This window comes from Gopherus evgoodei, chromosome 3, assembly GCF_007399415.2.
Source record: "Gopherus evgoodei ecotype Sinaloan lineage chromosome 3, rGopEvg1_v1.p, whole genome shotgun sequence".
NCBI lineage: Eukaryota > Metazoa > Chordata > Testudines > Testudinidae > Gopherus > Gopherus evgoodei.
Genome location: NC_044324.1, coordinates 2,062,736 through 2,089,569, shown reverse-complemented (window position 1 = coordinate 2,089,569; position 26,834 = coordinate 2,062,736). Strand labels below are relative to the sequence as shown.

General features: G+C 52.5%; 1 protein-coding gene across 4 annotated transcripts; it reads right to left on the bottom strand.

The window, feature by feature from the left end:
- Positions 1–599: 599 nt before the first annotated feature.
- Positions 600–24,717, bottom strand: AAAS (aladin WD repeat nucleoporin). Of its 4 annotated transcripts, none has more exons than XM_030554469.1 (18): positions 24,641–24,717; positions 23,920–24,055; positions 21,639–21,766; positions 20,365–20,420; positions 18,668–18,759; positions 16,752–16,798; positions 15,741–15,839; positions 13,648–13,857; positions 12,600–12,743; positions 12,151–12,271; positions 9,972–10,096; positions 9,170–9,230; positions 7,796–7,886; positions 6,918–7,011; positions 6,157–6,224; positions 4,086–4,167; positions 3,153–3,237; positions 600–2,471 (listed from the first exon to the last, which is right to left on the bottom strand). In XM_030554469.1, exons 2-18 carry the CDS (start codon positions 24,040–24,042, stop codon positions 2,325–2,327), a joined length of 1,773 nt encoding a protein of 590 aa, XP_030410329.1. In that variant the 5' UTR covers positions 24,043–24,055; positions 24,641–24,717; the 3' UTR covers positions 600–2,324. The 4 variants fall into 4 exon arrangements, with proteins under 4 accessions (XP_030410329.1, XP_030410328.1, XP_030410330.1 ...); XM_030554468.1 differs by lacking the exon at positions 24,641–24,717 and adding an exon at positions 24,515–24,550; XM_030554470.1 differs by lacking the exons at positions 3,153–3,237; positions 24,641–24,717 and adding an exon at positions 24,515–24,552.
- Between the last annotated feature and the right edge of the window lie 2,117 nt (positions 24,718–26,834).

Sequence of the window (26,834 nt, the reverse complement as noted above, 5' to 3'; positions counted from 1 at the left end):
TGCTCTCCACTCAAATTAAAACTCCAGTCACTTTCCTGTTTCTCCTGCATCACTGGAAGCTCTTTGGGGCAGGGACTGACTTTTTGTTCTGGTAGTACAGCAGCTTGCACTGTGGGGTATCAGTCTCTGACCAGGACCAGCGATAGGGGTTTGAGCGCCCTAGGCGGATGACAATTTCGCCGCCCCACACGCTGGTCCCGTGGCTCCGGTGGAGCTGCCGCAGTGGTGCCTGCGGAGGGTCCAGTGCTCCATGGCTCCGGTTGAGCTGCCGCAGTCGTGCCTGCAGGAGGTCCACCGGAGCCGCGTGAGCAGCCGACCATCTGCAGGCAGGACTGCAGCAGCTCCACCGGAGCTATGGACCAGCAGACCCTCCGCAGGCACCACTGCGGCAGCTCCACCGGAGCTGCCTGCCGCCCTTCCGGCAAAATGCCGCCCACCAATTATTCTGGCGCCCTAGGCGATTGCCTAGGCCGCCTAAATGGTAGCGCCGGCCCTGTCTCTGACTGAGCCTCCGGGGCACCACAGCAATAGAAATAAATGAACTACCATATTGGAATTATTAATATTTGAAATTAGTACAGGAGGCCACGAGACAGTAATTCAACCATAAATTCCTTTATTAATTCCAAAGGCCAAATGGTATTTTATACAATGGTTCTAAACATGCTCAACAGTCAAAAAACAAGCAATCCGACTCTCAATACAGGAACAAAGTATTCAGAAGCATGTGATTAGGATACTTACAAATGGGCCAGACCGAGGGAAAACCATCTCACCCTGGTGTGCTTCAGCGTGATCAGGCTGGGTCTGACAAAGAACCTTCATACCCTCTTTATACCCTTCAGCTAACTTACTAGCTTTAGCAAAAATGGAGGCTGAAGCAATTTATCCTTGGTACTTTCCTCCCTCCAATGTCTTCCCTTGTTAGCGCCTCTCCCCTCCTTGTCTACCAGCAGAGCGTGGGAAGGTTTGCACTGGTTTCTTTTAAGACAGTTTTTGTCTCGTTACGGCAGCTCTATTACATTAGTTACTTTTGGAACCACACATCCTTCCCACACTACAAGTAATACTAATTATTCTCACAGCTTTCTTCTACTTGCTGGTTGTGGCCTTCTCCCTGCTAGCCACGAATTATAAAGCAAATATGTCATTTTTTTAACCAAACTTTAATTCGTTTAATTTCAGAATTCTCTCTCCACACCACCTCTCTCTCCCCCTATGAACTAGCCCTGGACATGCGAGACTCTGGCTTGGGGGCTGAGAATTCTCTCTGATCTCATGGAGCTCTGTTACGTACAATGGACTGAGATGTTTCAGAGCTGCCTAGCAGATTCCCATTAACAAGAACAGGGCATCCAAATCCAACATACAGAAAGGAAGTCATGTCACAGGCGGAGGACTCTCAGGTTCCACACCAACACTTGCCCACCTCTAAGTAACAGGACACCTATGGGAGAATTGTCAGTGTGAGGGATTTAACCCAGGATCTTTTAGATGCCAAACTGGAAGCCTTCACTGGCTGTACAGAAAGACCCAAGTGCGCTCAGGCTGTGACGGACGCCCCTATGTAATCCAGAAACTAGAGGGGCTGGAGAGCCACACTCTATGCTTCGTTTAGCCCAACAGGGAGAATACTGACCTGGTGCAGAGATGTCACTTGTTTGTAAAGCCCTCCAGCAGTGCCTAATAGGAACAGGCCCCCTAGCTCCAAGCAGGTCTGACCCCTTGCTCAGTTGTCATGCCTGCACCCACGCAGCAGAACAGACTCAAGCTGTAAACACTTGCCCCGTTTGTGACCAAGTGCAGTGCTGAGGCCAGGTGGCTGCAGATGAAAGGCACGTGGAAACCTGCCCGGAGCAGCTCCTGGGATTAAATAGCTCTGGGGCTCTGAGCCACCCCAGTGCAAACACCAGAGTGCAGCGCTTGTGCTGCTGTGGATGCAGAGCAAGTGCCATTCAGGTCACACTGGGAGGTGCACGAGAACGGGAGCCAGAATGGAAGTGTGATCTTTAATCCGGACAGCACCAAGCGCTTTACAAAGCAGGGCCTCGCGCCCTGGGCTGGCTCCTTATACTGCAAACAAAAAACTGCTCCCCTACCAGACTCGGGGCTCTCTTGACAAATGATACAATCCATCAGTGCCCAGCATATGCTGCCCCAATAGCTGATCCCAATGGATGTGTTGGGGTGGAGTAACCATTAGAGGGCGTGAGCACCATGGTTACCCAGCAGCGGGACGAAAAGGAACTCCTTAAACAGCACAGGTAGCATGAGCCCAGCAGGGTTTAAATGGAGCCCGGCCCAAGGGTCCCCCGCTCCGCTCTTCACAGCTCCGAAAACAAGGGCTGCTCCCGCACGCTGGCGCTGCTGCCGCTCAGGGCCACAACGGGACTGTGGCTGGGGCTAAAGCAGGGGACCTGGGCGCTGATGAAGTAAAACGGGATGTGGCTGATCTTCCCTGTAGACCAGCACTGAGGGGGGATCCAGGAGCGCGGGGGTGGCGAGAGAGAGAGAGAGAGAGAGAGAGAGAAACATGAGTACAGGACTTCTGCCACACACCTCAAATCCCACCAACTAGATCCCTGTTCTGCTGAAAATTAGACCCACGTCCCAGTGCCAACAGAACCCGAGTTAAGAACGGCCAGGCTGGGTCAGACCACAGGCCCATCTAGTCCAGTGTCCTGTCTTCCGACAGTGGCCAGTGCCAGGTGCTTCCGAGGGAACAAAAGAACAGGGCGATTTAAGGGATATATCCCGTCGTCCAGTCCCAGCTTCTGGCAGCTCGAGGTCTAGGGACACCGAGCGTGTGGGGTTGTGTCAGGATAACAGCACCTCCCACTCTCAGTGCCAGCAGATCTCAAGGCCCCTGAGGCCCTCATGGGGGCTGGTAATGACGCCTCCCCCCATTTCAATGCTAACAGATCCAGGGTTATGGTAATGGGCACCCTCAAGCCCCATTCCCAGCAGCCGCAGAGCCATCCCCTCTGCTGAAGCCGTGTGGTTTGGGGAGATCTTTCCTGCTCCTCTGTCGTGGAGGGCCTGTAAGGGTGGGTGGCTGGGGGGAGGAGGACTGTGTTTAGAAAGCCTCCAGCTTCAGAGTGTCTCAGCTGGGACCCCCTCGAGGAGATCCCAAAAAACAAGGCTGCACTCACCACAGTCAAGAGGGCACCTTTCTTAAAGCAGGGATGGAAAGTGATCAACTGCGGCTCTGCCCCTGGCTCCCCCTGCAAGAAGCCACTAGGGAAGAGAGAGAGGAGACACAGTGACTTCATGACCAATTGATCTCACTCACTCCTTCCATGATGGGCTGCGAGCAACAGGACCTGAGATCCCTTCCCCACCCCTTCACACTGCAGGAGGCACGGTTACACTGCCATCAGAGCGCTTCACCAACTATTCATACCACACCAGCAACGTGCAGCCACCTCTGGGGTGGGGAGCAAACAGAGAGGGAGAAGGAACATTTGGGCCACCCTGCCCGCAGGAAAAAAGGACCAGGATGGCAGGGATTGCTCCATCTGAGATGCAGTTACTTCTGGGGCACAACACAGCACATTAACATTTCCTTGAGAGTTTAGGGCAGGAACCACAGAATGCAACATTCAATGAGGGAAATTTAGGGCTTGATCCTCCAATGTGTCCTGAGTGATTAGTGCCAACGGAGGGTGCTCAGCACCACAAGGCACAAGCTCGAATTCAACCAGGATACCAGAGGCCACTCCCTGATCTCACCCCAGCAGCATGGATCTTTAAGGACCAGCCAGTCAGGATCCCTGTTTTATGACTCACTTGAAAGACAGCACCCCATGGGGACACAGTCCACACTAGCACCACCTCTGGGTGGTAGCTCAGTGCCAATTCAGAGGAAATAGCACCAAGAACCCAGCACCCTCTCCAGTATGACGCCAAGCTTGGATGCATCTTTGTAAAGGACGTGACCGCACTCTGGGCTTGATGTAGGAGTTACTGGGCGAAATTCTCTGGCTTGTGTTCTGCAGGAGGTCAGACTAACTGATCAGAATAGTCCCTCTTCTGCCTTTAATCCTATGGCATTGAGGGCTACTCCTTAAGCCACCAGTACGCACCATGGCAGGAGTTCGAACACGGGGCTATTGCGGGTACGAAACACAGCAATGATCGTCCTGCTTTCAGGGCTTTCGGGATTCCCTGCAAAGAGGAAAAAAGCAAGTGAACAAGACGTTGGCCAGTTTTCAGACATAAGTGGTGCCCAGGAAATGGCTATTTGTCAGCAGGTCCCAGCAGGAATCTGGGGTCATTCTTCATTAATGAGCTTCACTTCACCTGTACCATTATCCCTGTGGCCTGGACGCTAACCAGACCCCCTTTCTCTGCCCTGGATCAGAGCCAGAAAGCCTCACTTTCATCAGAATGTTATTGACCAGTGGCAATGCGCAGGGTGGGTTTTCAACCACACTTAAGTGATAAAAGCCAGTGGGTCTTGTACTTTGCACTAGGTGCTGAATCAAAGAAAGGCAAGAGTGGTTCTAGCCTAGGACTTGGGAGACCCAGGTTTAAGCCCTGCTCTGCCACATGCTTTCTGGGTTACTTCAGCCAAGTGACTTGGTCTCTGTGCCTCAGTTCCCTGCCCATAAGATGGGAATAATGGGCATGCCCTTCTTCACAGGGGTGTTGTGAGGGTAAATACAGTAAAAATTGTGGGGGTGCTCAGATGCTATGGTGGGGGGGGAGGGGACTCTATGGTACTTATCTGGCCCTCATTACCATTGTGGGGGTATTCAGATACAGTCTTTATCTATTTATTCCTGCTCCCTGCCACGAGACATTATCCCCACTGGACAGAGGGGGAACCACGACACGCTAGGTTCCCCAAGGGAGTCCTCAGAGCAGGGAATTGAACCTGGGTTCCCTCAGTCCCAGGGTGGGGCTCTAACCACTGCACCCTCCTCTCATTCCACTTTTGAAAATCCCACCCTAAGACACCTACAACTGAACAATTGGGGGGTGGGGGGGGAAGTGTGTGTGTTCTTCCTAGTTTATTGGTGGCTTTACACAGCAAGCTGGGGGAGGCAGCTTCCCTTGGACAGACAATTTCCCTGTCCTTTGTGGGGTCTTTCACTAGGAAAGAAGCGTTTTTAAGACAGAAGGTTGCTGATGCTCATTCTCATGGCTAAGGCCACTTGACACTGCTCAAGTGGTATAAAGGGGCATTTGAAGGGAGGAAAAGTGCCCTCAGGCCAAGGTGCGGGGAAACTCCCCTGCCAGGCCAGCCTTTCGCCCTGGGCAGGAATAACAGCACAGTTTGTCCATATTCCTGACAGCCCACTTTGGAGATGCAGGAGCTCTCTGAGGGGGCTGGTACAGAGATATCCCATTGGGTTCCTGCTCTCTGATAACAAAGGTGGCTCATTTACAACCAGCCTTTGAAGAGAATCCTAGCAGCCTCCCGCTTGCTGCTTTAAAATGCAGATTATTTTAAGTCTCTCAAGCATGCAATTTTATATGCTTGGATGCATGCAGGACACACCTGCTCTCATTCCTGGGCCACTGTAGTAAGCTGAGGGGGGTGGTGGCATAGCACAGGGCACCAGTCATGGCTTGTCACTTTACCATGCAGCCTGACTGGCCCTGGTTTTGTAGCTACTCCTCTTCGACTAAACTTCCTATGCAGCACACACGACTTCTCTGCATGAGATTAGGGTTGGGAATGGCCTCTAGGCTGTAGGTCTAATGGCAGCAACAAAACATTCCCCAGTTACCCCTCTGGTTATTGTTATAGCAGATAAGAACCAGGGCCCCATCTGAGCGTTGTATGACCACGCAGGTCCCTGCTCCTAAGAATTTACAGGCTCATCTGAAGGAGGTGAAGGCTGAGACCCAGTGGCAGGGTGAAGCCCACCCTATTCCTGGCCTGCGAGTAGGGGACTTGGGGGGCAGAAACAGCCATTTAACGCAGACGGGGAAGAGGCTATTCAGGCAAGAATCAGTTCTGGAGTGAGAAGAGACCTCCCTCTTCTCTCAGCTGGAGCTAGCTGCACCTCCCTTCTCCTTCTGCATGATGCAGCTCCCACTCTCTGGTTAACCTCACATGGGGTGGGGGAACCAAGTTACACAAGCCCAGGTTGCTTATGAAAATCCCACTTGGGGGCGAGGGGGTTGAAGGGCTTAAGGTTTTACCTCTGACGAGAGCCGCAAGCCTCTCGCCGCTGGGGTCCCAGACCATGGAGTGCACTTCCCCTCCGATCCTGAAACCGACACACTGGGCATGAGAGAGCAGCTTCAATGTGAGCTAGGCTCAGCTGCCAGGAACCCTGCGTGCCGCCTCGCTCGCTAGATGGGCTTGGAAGAAGCCCACACCCTACACACAGTTTCCTTACCAAGCGAGCTCTGTTCCAAGCTGCCTTTTGCATCACAGAATTTCTGTCCTATGGGGACAGAGTAGCATAACTGGGATACACACCAGTCTTCCACCCTTAGCCTTAGCTTGGGACCCCTTTGGATGAAGTCACAAGTGACACACGTCACCTAAACTCAGCTTAATTCGTCTGCTACATGCAACCATGTCCCACCTCAGGGATTACCCAGAATTGCAGTCACCTAGGATTGCTGTGGGCCGTGACTGAGATCATGGGTGAAGAGATAAGAACCTGGGAAGAGAGAGAAAAGGGCCTGCCTGTTTTACACCAGGTTCTGGCCAATGATATCGAGCTACCATTGAAATCACCCACAAGAGAGATTGGGAGAGAATCATGTCGTGCAAGCACCGAGTGATGCCCCATACACGCCCCCCCACAGCTCTAAGTATCACGAGTAAGAGGGGCTATTTTAAGGCTTCGGCACCTGCATCTTCCATTCATGGTTTGAATCTGCGGCACCGTCCCCCCGCACTTGCTCTGCTCACCGCAGCCCTGTAGCAGGGCCAGCTGCCCTTCGCTCACCTCTCCTCCCCATACAGTGTTTCAAAGGTGGTCTCTGACAGGTCTGCCACAATAGAAGCCGTTTTTGATCCTCCTACTTGCCCTTGCATCTCGCCTGGAATGGAAGAGACCAAGACAGGTGAATTCTGCCATTCAGCTAGTAGCTGAAGTTGCCAAGCCGTGTGGAACAACATGGATCAGTGGAATCAGCGTTGCTGCTGTGTCGGCCCCCATGTCCTGACCAAATCCCATGACGGGTCATTCCATTCAGCCTCCCTAAATTGCCCCTGCACTTTGGCTTGGATGCAGGATTCTTCTCTGTTTCCTGCCCTAAGCCACTGCATATGTTGCTGTGCACTGTTGAAAAAAATCCTTGCTCCACCCCAGAAGCAGCTGCATTGTGGTTTAGACTACAAAGGGGAGATTTTCACAGTTTCAGAGAGGAATTAGGTGCCCAATTCCCTTTGAAAGTCCATAGCAGTTGGACACTTAACTCCCCTTTGTACCTCTGAAAATCTGCCCCCACTGGGCTAATGACCAATAACTCAGAGCTACAAGCATTGTGAAATTCACAAAGAGTTCTGTCCCCCTACTGGAGTGTGCCTCGGACACGTAGCACTACAGGATGTTATGGCACAATGGGCTGCATTAAGGAGGCGGAGAGGAAACACCATGAAAGATTAGCCCAAACACTGGCTTTGGTTGCCCTATTTTGGCTGGTGTGTTTCACAGTCAGCACCCAGGATGCACTCACCAGACCAGCAGGAGATTAACAAGAGCACACAGGAGGAAGGCAAAGCTCTGGTTAGAAAGTATCCAGGAGCCCAGTGTGGCTATAGGAATCAGACAACAATTTGGTGGAATCAGCTCTCTCCTCTTGGAAAGTGTAACACACTCACCGCTGTACTCAGAGAAGGACAAGGAGTAAATGACCGACTCCCCCAGGACCGTAAAGAGCAATCGGCTGCCGTCCGGGCTCCAGCATCCTGTCTGTGGGAAGGAAAGGCATGCGTTTAAAACCAGACCACGAGAATGACTTGCAACAACAACAGGACACCTTTTATCCTCAGAGCTAACTAGGGAGCTAGCCACCCAGCTTCCCTTAACAGTCACGGAAATCATGTGGCTAACTCAGCTTTTAAGTGCTCAACCCATATGGCATCATTTGCCCACCACTGTAACACAGCCACCTCTGTATTTAACTCAGCAGCTGCTGAACAGCTCTGCTGTAACCCAACAGTTTAGGACAGGGGAAGGAAGGAAAATCCAGCAGCCACCTAGCACTGCAGGGGGAGTTTAGGTAGGGAGAGTGGAATTCAGCCAGGACCCTGGGGCTGATATCTCAGGGTGCTTTGGATCAGAACTGGGGTATTTAATGAGCACAGATCGAGGCCTTCGTTTGACCCTCACGTAAGGAAAAGTTTCTCCACCCCAACACAGGAACAAGGGACGACTCCATAATATGATAGAGGTAAAGTCTGGGGTACTGGGGATGAAGCACTGGTCTTATGACGCTGTAATCCAGCTCAAGGTTTTTTCTGTGAATCAGGGCCGCTCAGAGGAGGGGGGGCAAGTGGGGCAATTTGCCCAGACCCCACAGGAGCCCCGTGAGCCCTGGCCCGGCAGCAGTCCGGGTTTTCGGCAGCATTTCAGTGGCGGGGGGCCCTTCAGTGCTGCCGAAGACACAGAGCAACTGAAGGGCCCCCCGCCACTGAAATGCTGCCAAAGACCCAGACCGCCACTGGCTGAGTACAAGCGCCACAGCTCCCCAGCTTTGCCCCAGGGCCCCTGAATCCTCTGGGCGATCCCTGCAGTGAATGCATTTTTAGCTGGCTTAATGGAGCTTCAGAGCTGGAAACAAGGAGAGGCAGCCATGTCCCCAGCAGGCTCTCCACAGACCTCTGGCAAGGGGTTGCCTGTGAGGCAGGGGGCTGGAGGTTGATGGGTCTTATCTGTTCTTACCCTAGAGGATGAGAGTCCGCACAAAAAAACCACTACCCCAATTTGGATCAAATTCCCAGTTTTGCTTCAGAAAGGGCTCAGCCCAGCTGGAGAACAAAGCAGAGAGCTAGTCTCACTCCACAAGAGGGTGATGGTCAAGGCAGGGGAACTCACTGCATCTGCTCCTGTGTACCTGGTACGTAGCAGGGCAGTGAGGGTGGGGAAGGACCTCACAGTTCAGCTGTTTGTCCTTTAACCTTTACAAGAGCAATCCACTCAGGGCTTTCCCCTTCATTAGCGCGGAATCAGGAACAACCCTCCACCCCACATACCTGGCAGCGCCCCTTGATGGTGGGCCACCTCTCACACGTCCACATTTGAGCTTCCCAAACCCTGGAAGAGACCAAAGATTGGGGTGAATGAAAGTGCAGACTCACTGTATTTCCAGCATCTTCATTTCAATTCTTGCGTTAGACCCAAGATCATTGAGAGACAAGCTTATTCACCCACGAAAGCTCATGCTCCAAAACGTCTGTTAGTCTATAAGGTGCCACAGGATTCTTTGAAGCTTAATCCAGTTCTGTTTCTCTGAGAGGGACCAAACAACTGCCATCAGCAGGCAGACAACCGGCATTTGGGGTGTGCTAACTCCTGGATTCTGCCTTTGACTAACTAAGCCACAGAACAGCTGCTTCCTTGAGGAGTGTTGGGCTTTGCTAAAGTTAGAGAATTTCGGAGCCCCTTGGTTGGCAGGAGCTAGGCGAGGGGAAGACATTACTAGTTGGGGAGGGACAGACAGATACAGCAAAGCCATGGGACTCTGAAGCCAGAAAACCTGCAGTGATGGAGGGCTTGGAGATGCTGTCACCCAGATGCCACCTGCCTGCAGCAGAAGAGTGAAGAACTTCTGTTATCTTTCACCCCCACGTCTCAAGGCACTTTACAGATGAAGACTGACAACCCCCCCTAAGATGGGTCCATAACATCCTCTCCATTTTACAGATCAAGGTGCAGACACGAATGTGACTTGCCCCAGTCCAAAGGTGGGAACAGAACCCATGAGTACTGACTCCCAATCCCATGCTCTAACCACTAGATCATGCTCTCACGGGTCCCAGCACGCCTCATCCTCACCTGAACACTGCTGAGGGTGTGGCTGCTAGCACCTTGCTGCCATCAGGTGACCAAGCAAGGTAAGTGACTCCACCCCCTCCAAACCACTGCAGCGGGACACAGTTTTCCGTGGACACATCCCACACCTGGAGAAGGAGAGAAGGGGGGATGAGGGTAGCATACTGGAAAAGCAAGTCTGTCTCCCTCCAACCCATAAACAGCCGGGAATTGGAAAGGATCTGTGCACCTCTGCTCGCTATCTTCCAGGCAGGCTCTTGCTAAGCCAGGAAGAGCATGACAGACACTGGCCACGCTTTTCAATATTAAGCCGTCACAGTGCCAGTAGAGGCCTCAGCCTTGCAGCACATCAAGGAGGGAATGGTTTCCCCCTGGTCAGAGCAGTATTTTAGTCCCTCTGGTCATGTCAGAGACTGCAGCTCTCTACAACCTCTCTGGAAGTTGTGAATCGCACACAGTGGATTTGAGCATCAGGAATGAACTTTGGTGGCACAGGATCATAGGCACACAGCTCGTCTCATCCCTAAGCTCAAGCACACTGCCTCCAAACCACCCAGGTCCTGCTGGCCCAGGAAGCAAGCCGCAGAATCTAGAAATTGAACCTGGGGCTTCTTCACAGCAGCAGACAGGCTGCCCCCAGGCCAAGAGGTTTTGGCCCTAGAATTTTATCAGGGTGTCCAGATATTACTCACAGACGGGGTTAGCTTGGGCCAGGCACACACTCTTTGCCCAACGCACCTCAATCCTGACCCATAGCCCCTTTGCTATTCAAATCCTAAGCACCTCCCACACAAAATGCTGCCAATGACCCTTACCCCGACCCACTGTCCTGCTATTCTCATCAGGTTCCCTGCCCCCCATGCCTTGCAGCAGCACTGCCACTGCCCCTCATTCCTGACCTGGGCCCTAGAAAAACTTGCTGATCAAGCTCATTCCTGACCTGCAGCCTCCTGCTGCTGCAGTGCGAGGTTGCTGAATAGAGGTGGCTGACTGCCACAAAACTGAGCTGGGTGGAATCGAACCTAGGCCTGCAGCAACGCTATCACCATCTGTGCAATCTTGGACTCCCATCTCAGGGTCTCTATAAACCAAGGCCAGTCTAGAGCGGGGGAGTTCAGATTCTCAAAGCCCGGTCCCCATCTTAATACGGAGACTGTCTCCCGGGCGTGAGTGCAGAGGCCCCCTTCCATCCCGTTCTCCATCACACGGCCTCCTTGTGGCAACTACATGGAAGAGTAAGGTCAGGACCCAATTTAACGTATTTTTAGCTGTTTTAATGGAGTTTGGCAGCTGGAAGCTAAAAGGCAGCGATGTTGCCAGCAGGTTTTCAACAGATCTCTGGCAAAGCATTGCCTGTGATGGCAGGAGATGGGAGTGGGGACCCAGGAGGTTCCTTCCAGTCCTCTACAGCACACCAGCAGTATGAGGCTACCTTGAGCACCACTGGTCGAGGAAATAATGCTCATGTGACATTAGTATATAGATCCTTGTTCCTCTCTAGTGGCCAGGCCGCAGAGATGTGAGCCCACTACTGCCTCCTACTTAGCGGAGTTGGATTTGTAGGCCAGGCAGTAGAAACCCATTCTTTTAGATCCAGACATTGCAGGTTCAAACCTTGGGGATGATCAGCTAGAGCAGGGGTGGCCAACCTGAGCCTGAGAAGAAGCCAGAATTTACCAACGTACATTGCCAAAGAGCCACAGTAATACATCATCAGCCCCCACCCCAGCACCTCCTGCCCGCCAGCAGCCTTGCCAATCAGCACCTCCCCCTCCTTCCCTGTGCTGTTTCAGTGTACAGGAGGCTCTGGGATGGAGGGGGGGAGGAGCAAGGATGCAGCAGGTTCAGGGGATGGGGGGAGAAGGGGTAAAGTGGGGGCAACCCCTGGGGCTGAGCAGTGGAAAGTTGGCACCTGTAGCTCTAGCCCCAAAGTCAGCCCCTATGCAAGGAGCCACATATTAACTTCTGAAGAGCCGCAGATTGGTCATCCCTGAACTAGACACACATTTATTAGTGCCAGTTACTAGTGGAAACCCTTGGAAACAGTCACACCCATCTCCTAGGGCATATGATTGAGAGTTCGGTGGGTCTTGCTGTTCCATCCAGCACTGAGTAGTAGAGACTCCCCGCACGACAGGCGGACACAGGCAGAGAGAAACGTAGGAGGGCACTCCTTACTCACAAGCATGGCAGTATCAACAGGCGAGGCCGAGAGCAGCATCTCTCCACTGGGGGCCCATGCCAGGCTGGTGACGGGACTGTGACCGGGGTAGGCGAGCACCTGGGCGCAGCCAGACGAAGGCCTGAAAGAGAGGAGAGAGAGACCTTGCTAGTAGGGTCCAAACTGCTATGACATGTTCCAGGGAGGCTGGAAGCAACTGCTAATTTCTAGGGGACATGTAGCCACATCTGTCTGCGTCAGGGTAGGCGGCTTTGATCCAAACACCACTGAACTGGGCTCTTAATGACAGCATGCTGCTCTGCTCGCCCAGGTGACGGGTGTGCTAGAACTATGCTAGACACATGGGATTCTGGCCCAGGCTTTAGAGGCAGCCTCCTTGCCGGCAGAGAGATGCTGGCAACATGGGAGCGACCACTGGGGCACGACCATGTCTCCAGGTGGCTGGTTACCTGGTGGAAAGGGAAGTAGGATCCAAGTGCCAAAGCAAGACACAGCTCTGGCATGCTACGGCGAGGATGGATGCAGAGAGTGGCTTCCACGCCATCGAGGCCACATTCCTCTGCAAACGATGTTTCAGGATGGGGATCGTAGCACTGCAAGAGAGGAGAGAGGGGTGTGACAGGAGAAACAAAGGCAGCATTCACAGCAGCAGCAAGGTAACCGGCACCTCTGGTATCTGCCTCTGCCTAGTCATCAGCTCCAGATACTCTGCCTGGGATGTGCATACAGCATAGTTCTATGAGACCTTACGCAATCTTCTATTTCTTTAGCACCTTTTGTCCTAAATGGAGAGGAAGGATGTCCTAGCGGTTAGGGCACCAGCCTGGACTCTAGAGACACAGGTTCGAATCTCTGTTCTGACACAGGCTTCCTGTGGGATCTCGGGCAAGACACTTAGTCTCTTTGCCCCGTCACTAGGTATAATAGCCCTGCCCTGCCTCACAGGAGGGTTCTGAAAGTAAACACGTTGTAGATTATGAGGCACTCAGGTATTGCGGTAATGGGTATAACCAAAGAGAAAGAAATGATCCCAAAGCCCGTACACATGCCACTGAAATATGGCCCCCTCTGGGTGGGAGGAACGCAGCAGCTGTGTCATAGCACTGCACACCAGCTCGGTGCAGGAGGTACAGAATACCAGGGGGATTTAAAGCAGGCAGGACACAGCTGAATTTGATCAGAACACACTGATTCTTGGGAAAAGTTTAACTACCTGCGGCCAATTCACAGATCCCCAGGAGCTCAGTTTTATACCTAAGCTGAAAAAACAGTGCCCCCTAGCACCACACTAGGTCACAACTGATTGAGTGCAGTGTGGGTTTACTGAATCGCCAATCCCACTTCCAGCAAGATGTTGGGTTTTCTTTGGAGGAGTCCCCTGAAGTAATGACCAGGCCTTGACACTGCTAAGCCTGGGGGAACCTGACAAGATCACAACCCAGGGTGGCAGAGCTGCAATGTTCAGAGACTCAAGAGGACAGAAAGATGGCAGCGCACCTAGATTGTTCAGGGGACATGCCCGGTGCTGCCTGCAGCCTAGTCCCAGCTGTTAATGGGTGTGATTTGGCACTTGCTGGCATGAAAGTCCAGCCGGGGGATGCAGCCTGTGAAGGGGAAAGCCGGCAGCATTTCAGAATGAGCTGGGAGAGTCTTCTTTTAAGGATGCCTTTACTTGCCAGCTGGGACCCACTTGGAGAGTGGGGAGACCTGCAGGAGAGACGAAATTCAATGGATGCCCAAGGGGGAAAAGTGAGAGACCTCCCCTAACTACGCCTCTCGCAGGCCAGCGGGAGACAGTCTGATCAGGCTTTTCCTGCTGAGCCATCACATGGGAAGAGGGACAAATTCCAGACTGCACATGAGACAGGCACTGCTCTCCTACTGCTTAGCCCAGCCACCTAGTGACGTGAATAGGGAATTAGGGATTTCGTCAGTGTTAACCTGAACTCGAATGGATCAGCCCTTACTGACAGCTGCTGCTTAGTTTGGCAAGGCGATAGGTGCGCTATTAGCAATTCTGGGCCTTGGTCTGAAGGCCTTCGTGCCAGAGGAGCTATGCTGGCTTCAAGAGACTGCGGGAACATACCTCTCTCCAGGGAACATGGGGTCAGTGCTTGACCCCAACACGCCCCTTGTACAGGTGCTCAGACGAAAGGTTTGTATGAGGAGCTGGGAGAAGGACCCCCATGGGGCATCCTCAGTAACAGGACTGGTCTCAACTCCAAGCTGGGAAGTTTTCTGCTCAGCCACTTATCTGACACTCTGGCTCTTGTCACTAACACTCAAGGGCCAGGCCTTGCTGACAGCGGACAACACCCAGCTGCAGTGTCATTCCACCTTTCCTCACTATGCACAGCAAATGCTGTTCTCCTTCCGATGGGATGGCCTGGATCAACAGAGGGGGGAAAACGGAGAGAAAACTGGCTAGCTGCAGGATCCGGAGATTTTACTAAACGTCCAAAAAGAACTTCTGCTACAGAGTGAGAAATTCTGGGAACACAAAGAACCTGCCAAGAGCTGAAGACGTGCGTGTGATGGAAGGACTGGCTACCTCAGGGAATCAGAGGGGAGGAGGGGATGCAGAGTCTTTGGGACATACTGGAGAAGCATTTGGAACGGTGGCATTTGGTGCCAAGAAACCCAGAGCTGAAGTGCTGCCTTCACTGGAGCTACCTTGAACACTTGGTGCTGAGGAACTACCCCAGGGCACTGCCCTCTCTCCCTGTGAGTTCGGGCAGAACATAAGGGCTCTGTAGGCTGTGTAAGGAGCCTGGAGGCCTGAAGGCACCTGAGGGGGAAGAAGGGAACTTCCTTGGCAATCTCCTTAGCCTCATGCTCAGAACAAAGACACTGGCTGCAGCCACCAAGGTCCTACCAGGCTTCACAGCAGAACGGCCTCGCGCCGACAGCATAATTCTAGGAACCTGACCTGCTGAACTAGAGAAGGGTCTGACAACAACTGCGCTGCTACAGAGGTCCACAACACAGGACGCAGACTCCCCTCTCGCTGAGGACAGCGGTTTGCAGCTTCCATGGAGCCCACAATAAACTTGAAACCAACCTCAGTCTTCGTGTGCACTGGCAAGAGCACGAGAGTCAGCTTAGAACCCTGAATCAAGGGTTCAGGAGCAGACAATAGCCTATCTGGACCCTGCACAGAGCCTCTGGGGCTGCAGCCTTTGTGCACAGGGCCACCTGCAGCAGGAAGGCTCAGAGCCTTGCCTCATGGTCCCGTGGGCTCTGAGTGTGACCCTGCCAAAAGATATCTGACAAAGGCAGACTCAGACACCACTCCAGATTCCTGTCCCTGCAAGGCACGGCAGGAGGGAAGGACTGGAGACAACTGAGGCTGCACCTCCCTTTCCCAAGCTCGGCCAGCAAAGCACTGCTCAGGCAGCCTCTGAGTGCCATTTCCAGTAGCTTGTGGCTCAGGCTTCCAGACCCCAAGAATGGGGATACATAGAGGTTTTTGTAGCAGCAGTGCAGGTGTCCGTATCTCACTGCATGAGCCCTCGCTATCACACAAGCTTTGCCGCCCCAGTAGGTCTTTACTCTGCCAGTGGCAGCACGAGCAACCTGACACTCCTCACCTGTTTGTGTTGTGAACTCGGATGGAGTCGTCCAAAAGGGCCACCGCAAACTTGCTGGTGTGAGGGTGCCAGGCAAAAGCCCGGATGGAGCAGCCAGCCCTGGAAAAACAATGAGCAAGAGAGAAGGGATCACGCTGCGTTACACAGCCACAAGGATCTGAAAGGCTGAGATGCAAAACAGGATTGCCCGATAGTAAAGACAGTAAGGGATGGATTAGAAAAGACGAAGAATCAGGTTCAAACCCCAGCAAGGTCTCCTCAAACTTTCATCCTTACCAAGAGGAGTAACCTTTGAGAATTCAGTTTGTCTATGGCTACATCTACACTACAAGGTAATTTCGAATTAACTTAAACCAGTTTTATAAAACAGATATTATAAAATCGATTGCACGCGGCCACACTAGGCACATTAATTCGGCGGTGTGCGTCCATGGTCCAAGGGTAGCATCAATTTCCGGAGCGTTGCACTGTGGGTAGCTAACCAATAATAATAACAACAATAACTTCGATTTGTGGCCACACTAACCCTAAATCGATATGTTAATATCGATTTTAGCGTTACTCCTTTCGTTGAGGAGTACAGAAATTGATTTAAAGAGCCCTTTAAATCGATATAAAGTGCATTGTAGTGTGGATGGGTACAGCGTTAAATCCATTTAACGCTGTTAAAATCGGTTTAACTGCTTAGTGTGGACCAGGCCTAAGGGGCGCTATGGTCCCTAGCAAAAAAAGGTCTCACTACTCCCCTACTGTTACGCAGTTCAATGTGCAACCCCCTCAGTCTCACCCCAGAGGTAGCTGGATTTCAGTAGTGCTGTACATATGCATTAGGGAGGAAGGATGGGTGCTAGCCTAGGACTCGGAAAACCTGGGTTCAGTTCCTTGCTCTGCCACATGAGCGTGGGCAGATGACAGTCTCCCTGTTCCTCATTTCCCCATCGATATTAGCACTGTCCTTCCTCACAGAGCTAGGTATGCACACATTGCAGAGCCTCAGCGTGCAGAACTTACCAGTCCACCGCCTGGGAGAACTCCGCAATCATGTCTTCACTGCACAGCTTAAGGACAGATGGAAAAAGAAGTAACACATCAGTGGCAGATCTGGCAAATCACATAGAGAAGGCAGCAGCTGCCTGTGGAGTGGGTATCAGAGCCACAAGAAGCTGACTGGAGTTACTGTTATCAGTTAAGTGGTTTTCACATTTCACCCACTTCATACACACCCTCAACCGTTCCTCTGGAATATTCTGCCATATTTAACCCTTGCTTTTCAGTACCCTGTTGCTCTCCTTCTCCAGACAGAAAGGACATTCAGAGATTGTGTCTACACTGCAATTGGGAGGTATGACAGCAGCGCACAGACAAACAACAGTTGGACATGGGGCTCACACCTGCTGCTGCAGCATCACTGCTATTGTTACTCAGGCTAGTTTTGAACTAGTTAAGCACACTACATTTGCTGCAGTCACACCTCCTGAGCGCAGTGTAGGCAGATCCCGAGCGCCCAACCAAGCCAGCATTAGAGCAATACATCATAGCTCGGATTTGCAGAGGGGCATCCACTGATTTTCAACAAGGTTGAGTGCCTAACTCCATTAGGTCCTTGTGGAAATCCAAGCCACTATAAACAAAGGAGATTTTTAACTGTCTTGAGTTTTAAATGGCAGCTTACTATTAATTATTTTATTACAGTAGTCAGCTGAATTTGGTGTTCCATTATGCAGATACCCTAAATAACTTGCAATCTAAATAGACAAAGGGGGGGGGACGGGACAGAGGCATGGGGTGGGTTGGTGACTTGGCCAAGCAGGTGAGTCAGAGCCAGGAACAGAACCCTGCTCGCCAAGTCCCAGTCCAGTACTCTGTTCACTGCATCACTCTGCTTCTCAACTTGCAGATCCTGCTAGTTTAATTACTCTGAGGCTGCCCCACGTTTGTCGTCAGTGCTGAATTTGGACATGTGAACTGGGACGTGACGCTCTTTGTAGGCCAAAACGCCAGTTACCAGACTGATTCTGCCTGAGGTATTTGCCACCCTTAGAGTGGTAGGATGTCTGCACTGATTGGTCTTTGATCAGTTATGATCATTCGCCCCTTGCAATGAATTCAGAGACTGGGGACTTCTGAGTTTTGTGTGTGTTGAGGGGATCCGCGAGGCAGCTGTGGCCTAGTGGACTGGGCTGAGAATCAGGCAACCTGGGTTCTTATTCCCGCTGACTCACTAAGCTTCATAGGCAACAGCTACTTGCCCTCTCTCTGCTTCAGTTTCCCCCTCCACCCCATCTATAATGATACCAACCCACCTAAGTAAAGCCCTCTGAGGTGAAAAGTGCTGCAAGTTCAAAGCATCATTTTTAATTTGGGCAAGAAGACAGCTTCCTTGATGCCTGTATTGTACCTCTCATGCTGCTGGAAGGCAATGAGATGGACCCAGCCCACAAATGGACATGAGGCCACCTAGTTTAACTGCAATACAAGAGGGTGAACAACATTTATATTCCTGCCCAGCTGGTCCAACGTTACACCCTGTTAGAGATTGAGCTGTAGGGTCAGGGAAACATACAGACCCTCCACCCCCATGCAGTGCACAAACAGCTACCGTCACAAGATTTGCAACACATCTGCCAGCATTGCCATTACACTCAGGACTTGTCTACACTTAAAACGCTGCAGCAACGCAGCTGCTTCAGTTACTACACTACCTACACCAACGGGAGGTTCTCCTGTCTGCACAGGTACGCCATCTTCCCAAGAGGAGGTAGCTCAGTTGACAGGGTCTACACCGCGGGTTAGGTCAGTTTAACTGCATCGCTCAGGGGGGTGGATTTTTCACACCCCTGAGCAACATAGTTATACCAAGGTAATTTCCTAGTGCAGTCCAGGCCTCAGTAATGGTTAGGGACAGATTCATTCTTCACAGCACTCACAGACAAATGAGGAAACAGGGAGCCGTGGAGAGAGGAGACCCAGTGGCACAGAGCCAAAGCCCAGCGTGATCCTGTTTTCATCCACTGGAGATCTAGGAAGAAAGAGGGGGATGTAAGAATGGGAAGGAAAAGAGAAGAGGGTTGTCAATCCTTCTGGAATCATGATTTTCCAAGCCAGGACTGAAGGAGGATGCAGACTAGTTAACCCAGAAATTTAAGGACTGTCACATGAATTGTCTGCATCTCATAGACCATTATCGGATTTAATAAATAATCCCATCTATTTCTGTAGCTCTGGCCTTGCCCAAAGGATCCCAAAGTGCCACAGGAATACAAACACCTTGGGGTGAAAGGTAGCACCCAGCAGTCAGGGGGTACAGGCCAAACTTTGGCAACGGACAGCACAGGAAACCCCAGTGAAGTGCTATGAGTTCGCTGAAATCAGAAGGGAATTGTGGAGAGTGAGGTGCACAGAGAGGGATTTATTGATTTAACAAAAGTGAAAGACGGCAAATTTAAAACTGACACTCGGAATCAGAAAGGAGATGCTAACTGTGTGTCGGGGGGAAAGCATGTGGAACTCTCTGCCACAATATGTCTCTGAGGTGGAGAGCTGGCAAGATTCAAAGACGGATTAGATGTTTCTACAAATAACCGCCAGAGTTACAACAGTAAGGACTGAAAACAGCACCACCAAAGCCCAGTTGTTTTGACAGGGATCTAAACCCTCCTGCTTCAGAGATTAAGCCAACTTCTACCTAACAGGAGTCAGGAAGAAACTTTCCCTGGGGGGCAAGGTATCCCATAGAGGATTTCTTGCACCTCTGTCTGAAGCATCTGGTCCTGGCCACTGTTGGGAACAAGATACAGAACCAGGCCCACCACTGGACTAACCAGCAAGGCAATCTCTAGGTCATTTACTCAGCTATTCCAGGGGAGCAATTCCTACATAGAGCTTATCTGGGATCCTTCAGGGTGGGAGACACTATGGTGTTCTAGGGCTGTGGATGTTCACTTGAAAGCAACATGTCACCTGTAGTTTATAGGCTCGGCATGTAACTCAGAAAATGTGATTTTAAGCACAACCGTAAACACACATCATTAGCCTAGTGTCCCTGGGAGTAGCACTGAGCTGGCACGATCCAACAGCACCCCCCAGAGACAGCATCAGACAGGATGTGTCTGTACAAGTCTCCTGCTGCGCTCTCGTTATGGGTCGGGTTGTTATTTCAGGTTCTGTGCAGTGGATGATACCAGTTGGGTTTTATTTCCCCTCTGTAAGTGAGCAGGTAGGTTTTGCTTTAAGCTTTTGTTGCTGTGGCAGCAGCAGCTCCCTGTATGTCCTACAGTGACTCGAGGCACTGACAGAGAGGAAAGGACGGAGTGGCAGCTTCAAGCTTCAGCTGTTTCAGAAGAAGTCAACCCTGTCCCCACTTCTTTTCCCCCCAAACTCCAGCTGACCCGCTCAGCGCTAGAACCCCTTCCTCACTAACTCACGTAACAGAGAGAGGAGCCACAGGGAGGTGAGGGACAAGAAAGGGGGCCAGAGGATGAGAGAGGAGGAAGCGTCAGAGTCCCAGGAGACAGGGACTAAAGCGAATGGAGAGTTCAAGGCATGAAAAGATTTAGGAGACAGCTACCTAACTCCTTCACAACACGTAGTCAGGGCCGCTCTCTTATGCCACAGTCAGACTCACCTGCCTCCTCCGCATTTGCTATCTCGTTAAGCACCCCACACATTCCCACATCGCGCCTGTGGACAGAAAACTCTATGAGTCTCCTACATATCACAAGGCTACAGGTTTAAGCTGGACAGCAGGGGTGGGGAGTAGCCCTTCCCCCCAGCAAAGTAGGTTGCTAGCATGGGAGATTCAGGCTCAATTCCATGCTACACCATATACTTCCCATGTGGCTGTGGGCAAATTATTTAGTCTCTCCGTGCCTCAGTTCCCCATCTGTGGAATGGGGATAACAGCACTGCCCGGCCTCACTTGGAGGAGTAGAGTGAAAAAAAATGAGATAAATCCCTTAAAAACTGTGAGGCACTCAGCTACTACTGTAACATACGTTATAGAAACAGCCCATCCCTACTGAGATACCCTCTCCGTAGCAAGGTAAGGTAAGCAAGACGTTCTGGCATGAACAAACTGAACACAGTATCCAGGAGCCTGACTCTAAACAGGGCCTCAAGTTGTTTTCAGAGCTGCTTGCAATTTCCCTGTGACCCAACCTTGTTCGCTCTGCTTCAACCTTACTGCAACTCCTCCCTCAGCAAGAGTCACCAACTCTGTCTTCCTCCTTTCAACTGCTGGTTCTCTCCCACCAACCTGGTCCAATATCCAATCACCCCTCCCCCAACCCCTTTGCCTCCCAACTATTGGAAATTGTCAGTTTAAACCAGGCAAACCTGCTACCTGACTTGCTTATGACCTGCTTTCCAGCTGCACAGACCTGCCTGTTAACCTCAGGACAAGAAGAAAAGAAAAACCAACCTCATTTCGCAGTTTCCAAGCAACATGCGCCCACCCTTGGAAACTGCAGAAAAGCCTAGGGTTCAGAACCCGTTCCCATCTGAAGCAGCACTGTACCTGCCCTTAGGACAGCACAGGCTTTTCTTCCACTGATTGCAAACAAGAGATGAAAGGAGAATTGCAGCATGGGTTTTGCTACAAAAGGCCAGCATAGGGAAATGAAATCAGACATAATTTTAATTCTGAACGGCAGCCAGCACAATCAGGGAAATCTGAGGAACAGTCACCCCTCAGTCCCCAACACACCAACCCCGGATTTTTAATTATTATAATTTGTGTTACGGTAGTGCCTGTGGGACCCAGTCAAAGATCAGGGACTCGCTGTGCTAAGCACTAGACAAACACTTAAAGAGATGGTTCCTGCCCCCAAAAGCTTGCAATCTTAGTAAGTGACAGCTGCCTCTTTGCTTTCTGTTCAGAGCATGCACACATTCGCTCACCAGGCATTGAGACATCTCTTCCAGAGGGTCTCCTGGTGGTGGATGAAGGCGGGTTTTGTGCTATGCTCCAGCCGGCTGTGAGCTTTCAGAGTTTCCTTGGGGATGGTTAAGACAGGCAGATCAGCCAACTGCAAGTATAAAAACCAACAGTCAATCAAACAGACCCTAGTGAAATTGCTTGATCTGAGGACCAAAGGCTGAGGGGTTTGGGAACAGGACACAGAACCAATCGCTTCCAAGCCAGCATTTCCAAAGAGCATCTGAAAGCTGCTACCACTCTCCAATCATTGGGCAAGTTGCATGTAACACGCTGGCAGATGTCAGTGCAGTTCAAGGGTCTGTAAGCTCCAGGAAACATGCCTTCTCACAGGTCTGCAAGGCATCTGGCACACTGTGGCCATTATACAAAAGAGTAAATATTTATAATCACAAAAACCACCAGCCAAGTGACCCCTCTTGTGGGTAACCTCAGCAAAGAAATAAGAGGCTGGTTCAATGACCAGATCAGGGCCGAGGCACACTGGCAGGGGTGGCATATAGGGAACGCTTGCCATGTTGTGCCCGATTGTATTTGGTCTGTGCATAAACAATGAGCCAGTCTCCAGGACTGGCAGAGTGGCACCTGACAGATATTCTAAATGCACCTATATCTGAGGAAGAAGAGAAGAGGTTGAATCTTACTTGTATTGGAACCCCAGTCATTTACCAAGACCTCAGTGGGTTCAGCGCTATACAAACACAGATAAAAAAAGGTGGTGCTGATCCTCTAAGTAATGAGCAACCTGAGCTAAAGGATATATTCTTAACTTGACGTAAGCAATATGCTAGAACATATTAAGAATATGAGTGCTAGTTGATCACAACTCGTTCATCAGAAACCAGCTTCCATTGCCAGCTAAGCAGAAACCATAATTATAGCTACAGGTGAGGAAATAAGCAGTTGGGAGGCAACTGACTAGGATTCCTGAAAAGGAGAAAAAGCAGCGAAGAATCCTGTGGCACCTTACAGACTAACAGACGTTTTAGAGCATGACATGCATCTGATGAAGTGGGTATTCACCCACGAAAGCTCATGCTCCAAAATGTCTGTTAGTCTATAAGGTGCCACAGGATTCTTTGCTGCTTTTACAGATCCAGACTAACACGGCGACCCCTCTGATACTGAAAAGGAGAAGGTCACATAGGAAAGGAAACAGAAAGAAACTGGGCCAGGAGGCAAAGCGGCTGCTACATATTGTCAAAATGTTGATTAATTTAAAAAGGTTTTGAAGTTTTGGTGGGTGCCCCCCACCCCCCATGTGTGGATTGGGTGCTAGATGGAAACTGCTAGAAGCCAAAGTCTCCATCTTCAAGAATGAAGAAAGCCAGCTGAGGACCCGCACTTAGGGACAAGAACCCCGCTCTGATAGATAACTTGTGAACACAGAACAAAGAGACAGTCCCTGTCCCAAAAAGCTTTAAATCTAAGTATAATGAAAGAGACAAAGGTGGACACAAAAAGATGGATGGGTGAGTACAAGGAAATGGTGACACAATACGGTTCTGAGCCATGGCGCCCGTGGGGGCATCTAAATATGCCCGCGTCCTGGCCGGCGGTCAAGCACCCCCCGAAATGCTGCTGAATTTCGGCGGCATTTTGGGAGCAACGCCTCTTGCCGCTGACAAGCGGCGTCACCGAGAGGTGTTGCCATCGAATTTCAGCAGCATTTTGGCAGATGCTCGACCACTGCCACAGTCCTTCGTCTGAGAAAAGGTTGGGGACCACTGATTCTGAGGGTTTAAGATTGGCAGTTCCCTCTTCCATGCATTAAAATCCTTCAGGGACAACAATGTCTCCTGCTCAGGGGTTAAAGTAAGGGGGGCCTGGAAGAAAGCACAAATACAAGCAGAGGGGCAAGCCCCATCCCTCCACAGCGTGAATAAGGAGCACTTCCCCAGGCTGCTCCCCTTCCCTTGGCTAGTGTGGCAAGTGCTCCCTGCTGTTCCAATCTACTGACACCCCAGCTCGTCCATGGCGCTCCAAAGCTCTGCCAGGTTACAGTCCTGCTCCACCAGAAAACAGCGACAAGCCCTTCTGGTGAAAGAGGCCAGGCCGTTCATTGGTCTGCAGCAGCAGATGGGTTCAGTCCACTGATCTCCTTCTGGTTCACCTGCCTCTGGGGAGAGCAGGCCCACTCCAGAGGGACAGAGTCTCCAAGAAGCAGCTGGTGGAACATGTGCTTGAGGCGGCCCTGGGAAAGGAGGAGACCCCAGCTGGCCCCTCCGGGAGGGCAGCACTCGCCTGGTCTTGGAAAGCGAGCGGGAGCTTCTCGTAGATGTGGCCGGAGACCAGCGCGTTGTTAAATTCGTACAGGGTGACATCTCCGGGGGCAGGCGGGGGCGGGAACAGCGCCAGGGAGCACATCCTGCTGCGGGTCCTGGGGAGAAGGCAGGGCCGGGTCAGAGACGGGAAGTGCGGCCGGGGTCCCATTCAAGCCCGTCCCCTCCGCCCTGCCCGAGAGTCCCCTTCCCACCGCAGGCCCGGGGGAGCCCATCCCCCAGGGGAGCCCACCCGGCACAGGGCCCAGAGCCAAAGTCAGGGGAACACGTGCCCCAAGGGGGCCCATTCGCCTCCCCCCGGCCGGGCCAGGGCAGAGCCAGGGGCCCCCAGCCCGCCCCTTTCACCCCCGGCTTTCCCCCCCCGCCGGGCCCCAGGGTCCCCTTCCCACCGCAGGCCCGGGGGAGCCCATCCCCCAGGGGGCCCCCCACGCACGGGGCCCAGAGCCAAAGTCTGGGGAACACGTGCCCCCAGGGGCCCCCCCGCCGGGCCAGGGGCCCCTTTCACCCCCGGCTCCCCCCCGCCGTGCCGTGCCCCGCCCCAGCAGAGAGTCACGTGCCCCCGGAGGCCCCCGGGGGGAGGGGAGGCCGCGCTGGAGCAGGGCGCCCCCGTCACCCCCATTCCTCCTCCTCCACCCAGACCCCGGGGGAGGCCGCAGCCCCCGCGCCGGCCCCTCCGGCGTTACCAGGCACCGGCCCCTGCTTTTCCCGGGCCCGGTTCAGAGCCCGACGGAAGCCCGCTCGGGACACGCCGCTCGGGCCGCGCTCGCCCCCTACCGGCGCCTCCCGGCAGCTGGCTGGGGCCGGCTGGGAGCTGGAGAGCAGCGGCCGGGCAATTAAAGGGGCCGCGACCGTTTTTCGGCCTGAGCCTCCAGCTCCCCGCTGCTGCCCCCCGCCCCAGCTCGGTGTCTGGCCCCTAGCCCGCCCCTAAGCAGCTCTGTGGCCTTCCTGCCTCATCTTCCCTCCCTCTTCCCCTCCATCCCCTCTATTTCCCCCACCCCCTGCCCCCCTCCACCTCCATTTCCCCGTCTCCCTCCTTCCCTGTCCCCCTTCATCCCCTTCGTTTCCCCTCTCCCCCCCATTTCTCCCTGTCCCCCCTCCACCCCCTGCTCCATCTCTCTCTAGCTCCCGTCCTCCTCTGGCCCCCCAAACAGACAGCATGTGGGGCAGGAGTAGGGGGGAGCTGATAGCCGGGGGATCTGAGAGGGGTTCCCAGGACACTCCCCCCATTGGCTCCCAGTTATTCACTCCCCCAGGTGCCCCTCAATCATGCCCCCCTTACCACCCTCTTTTAGAAAACGCCATAAGGGCCAGGCCATGAGCATGCAAACACCCCACCCCCAACCCTGCATGGGGCAGCAGGGACTGTCGGGTCTCACTCTCAGCTCCACTCTGTGCTCTTCACACCTTTCTGGAGCAGAGGCCCTTAGGCTGAGATTTTCAGAGCCTCTCGGCAAAGCCGGTTGCCTGTGCAGTTTTGGAAATTCTGGCCTTAATTCCCCAAATTCTCAAATGCTGTGAAATCAGGGAAGAGGCAGTGTTACGGCCAGGGCGAGGTGGCGGAGGTTCTGTACAGGCATAGAGCAAAGAGTCAGTCCCTCCCCCAAAGCATTGCATTCTCTCTGTTAATGGTTGCCCTTCTAGACCATGTGTTTAATTGGCCAAACTCAAATGCTGGAGAAGCAGAAGCACAGCCGTGTTAAGGGGACATTAGCCAAGTACCTTCAGTCTGCCCCATTTGAGCCCAGCCGTTTGGGTGATCACAGCACCCTACCTCTCCTTGACATGCTCTAGCAGTTCCAGGCACTAGCTTCAGATGTGGGAGTGCTAGGATCAAGTCCCTGCTCTGCCACAGACTTCTTGTGTGGTCTTGGGAAAGTCACTTAGCCACTATGTGCCTCAGTTTCCCCATCTGTACAATGAGAATAATAGCACCGGCCTGCCTCACAGGGGAGTTGTGAAGAGAAATACACTAAGGCTGTGGTGCACTGAGTCACTATGGTAATGGAGGGTCTTACAAATCCCTAGCATAGATAGTCCACTGTGATCTCTGCCAACCAACCAGCAGCAAGTGCTGTGCAGACCACGGGGTTGGGGTAGCTGGAAGTCCTGCCTTGACATTGGGGTGGGCAGAGGTTAAATGGCAGGTTTCCTTAAGACCAGGCTGTTCCCAGGTCCACTGTGATGGAGTCAGAGTTAAGGCTGTGCTGGGAGGGACGTGTCACCTTTGCTGGGCACTTCCTAGTTTGCCCACGTGTGGCAAGAAATCTCTCTCCCTTGCAAGGGCACAGGCCGCTGCTGAGCGCCTGCAGCCATGACACCCCAGTAACCAGGCTTTTTGCATGTTAACAACCCAAGGGCTTGTCTAACTGGCAGCCCAGCAATGCTATGAGGGAGGCTGACGGTGCATGAGGGAGACAGCCATGTTGGTGGGCGTGTGGCATTGTATGTGTGTGCAGAGTGATCTGCACATGGGGGGGTGTATTTGATGGGGGGGAGGATATACAGGAGTGTGCGGGTGCATCCAGCTGTATGATGGGGTAAGGGGATAATGGGGGAGCTTGTTGACAGCTGGCTAGAAGGATTGTTCACTCAAAGCCACACACTGACAGCCACCTTTCTATACAACCACCTCCCGCCAAGCCCTACATCCCTTCGTAAACACACACCCATCAAATCCCCATGTATCCTCCTATACGTGCATGCCTCCTATTCCCTTCCACACCCACGCATACACACACCAGTCCCTGTGAGACACACACCCACATGGCTCTATGCTCTCTGTCTCTCTCTCATACACACACACAACTCTCCCCAGCTTTTCTCTTTTCAGCAGATTTGTTTCATTTCTCCCCTAACTGGCACATTCCTTCCATGGGG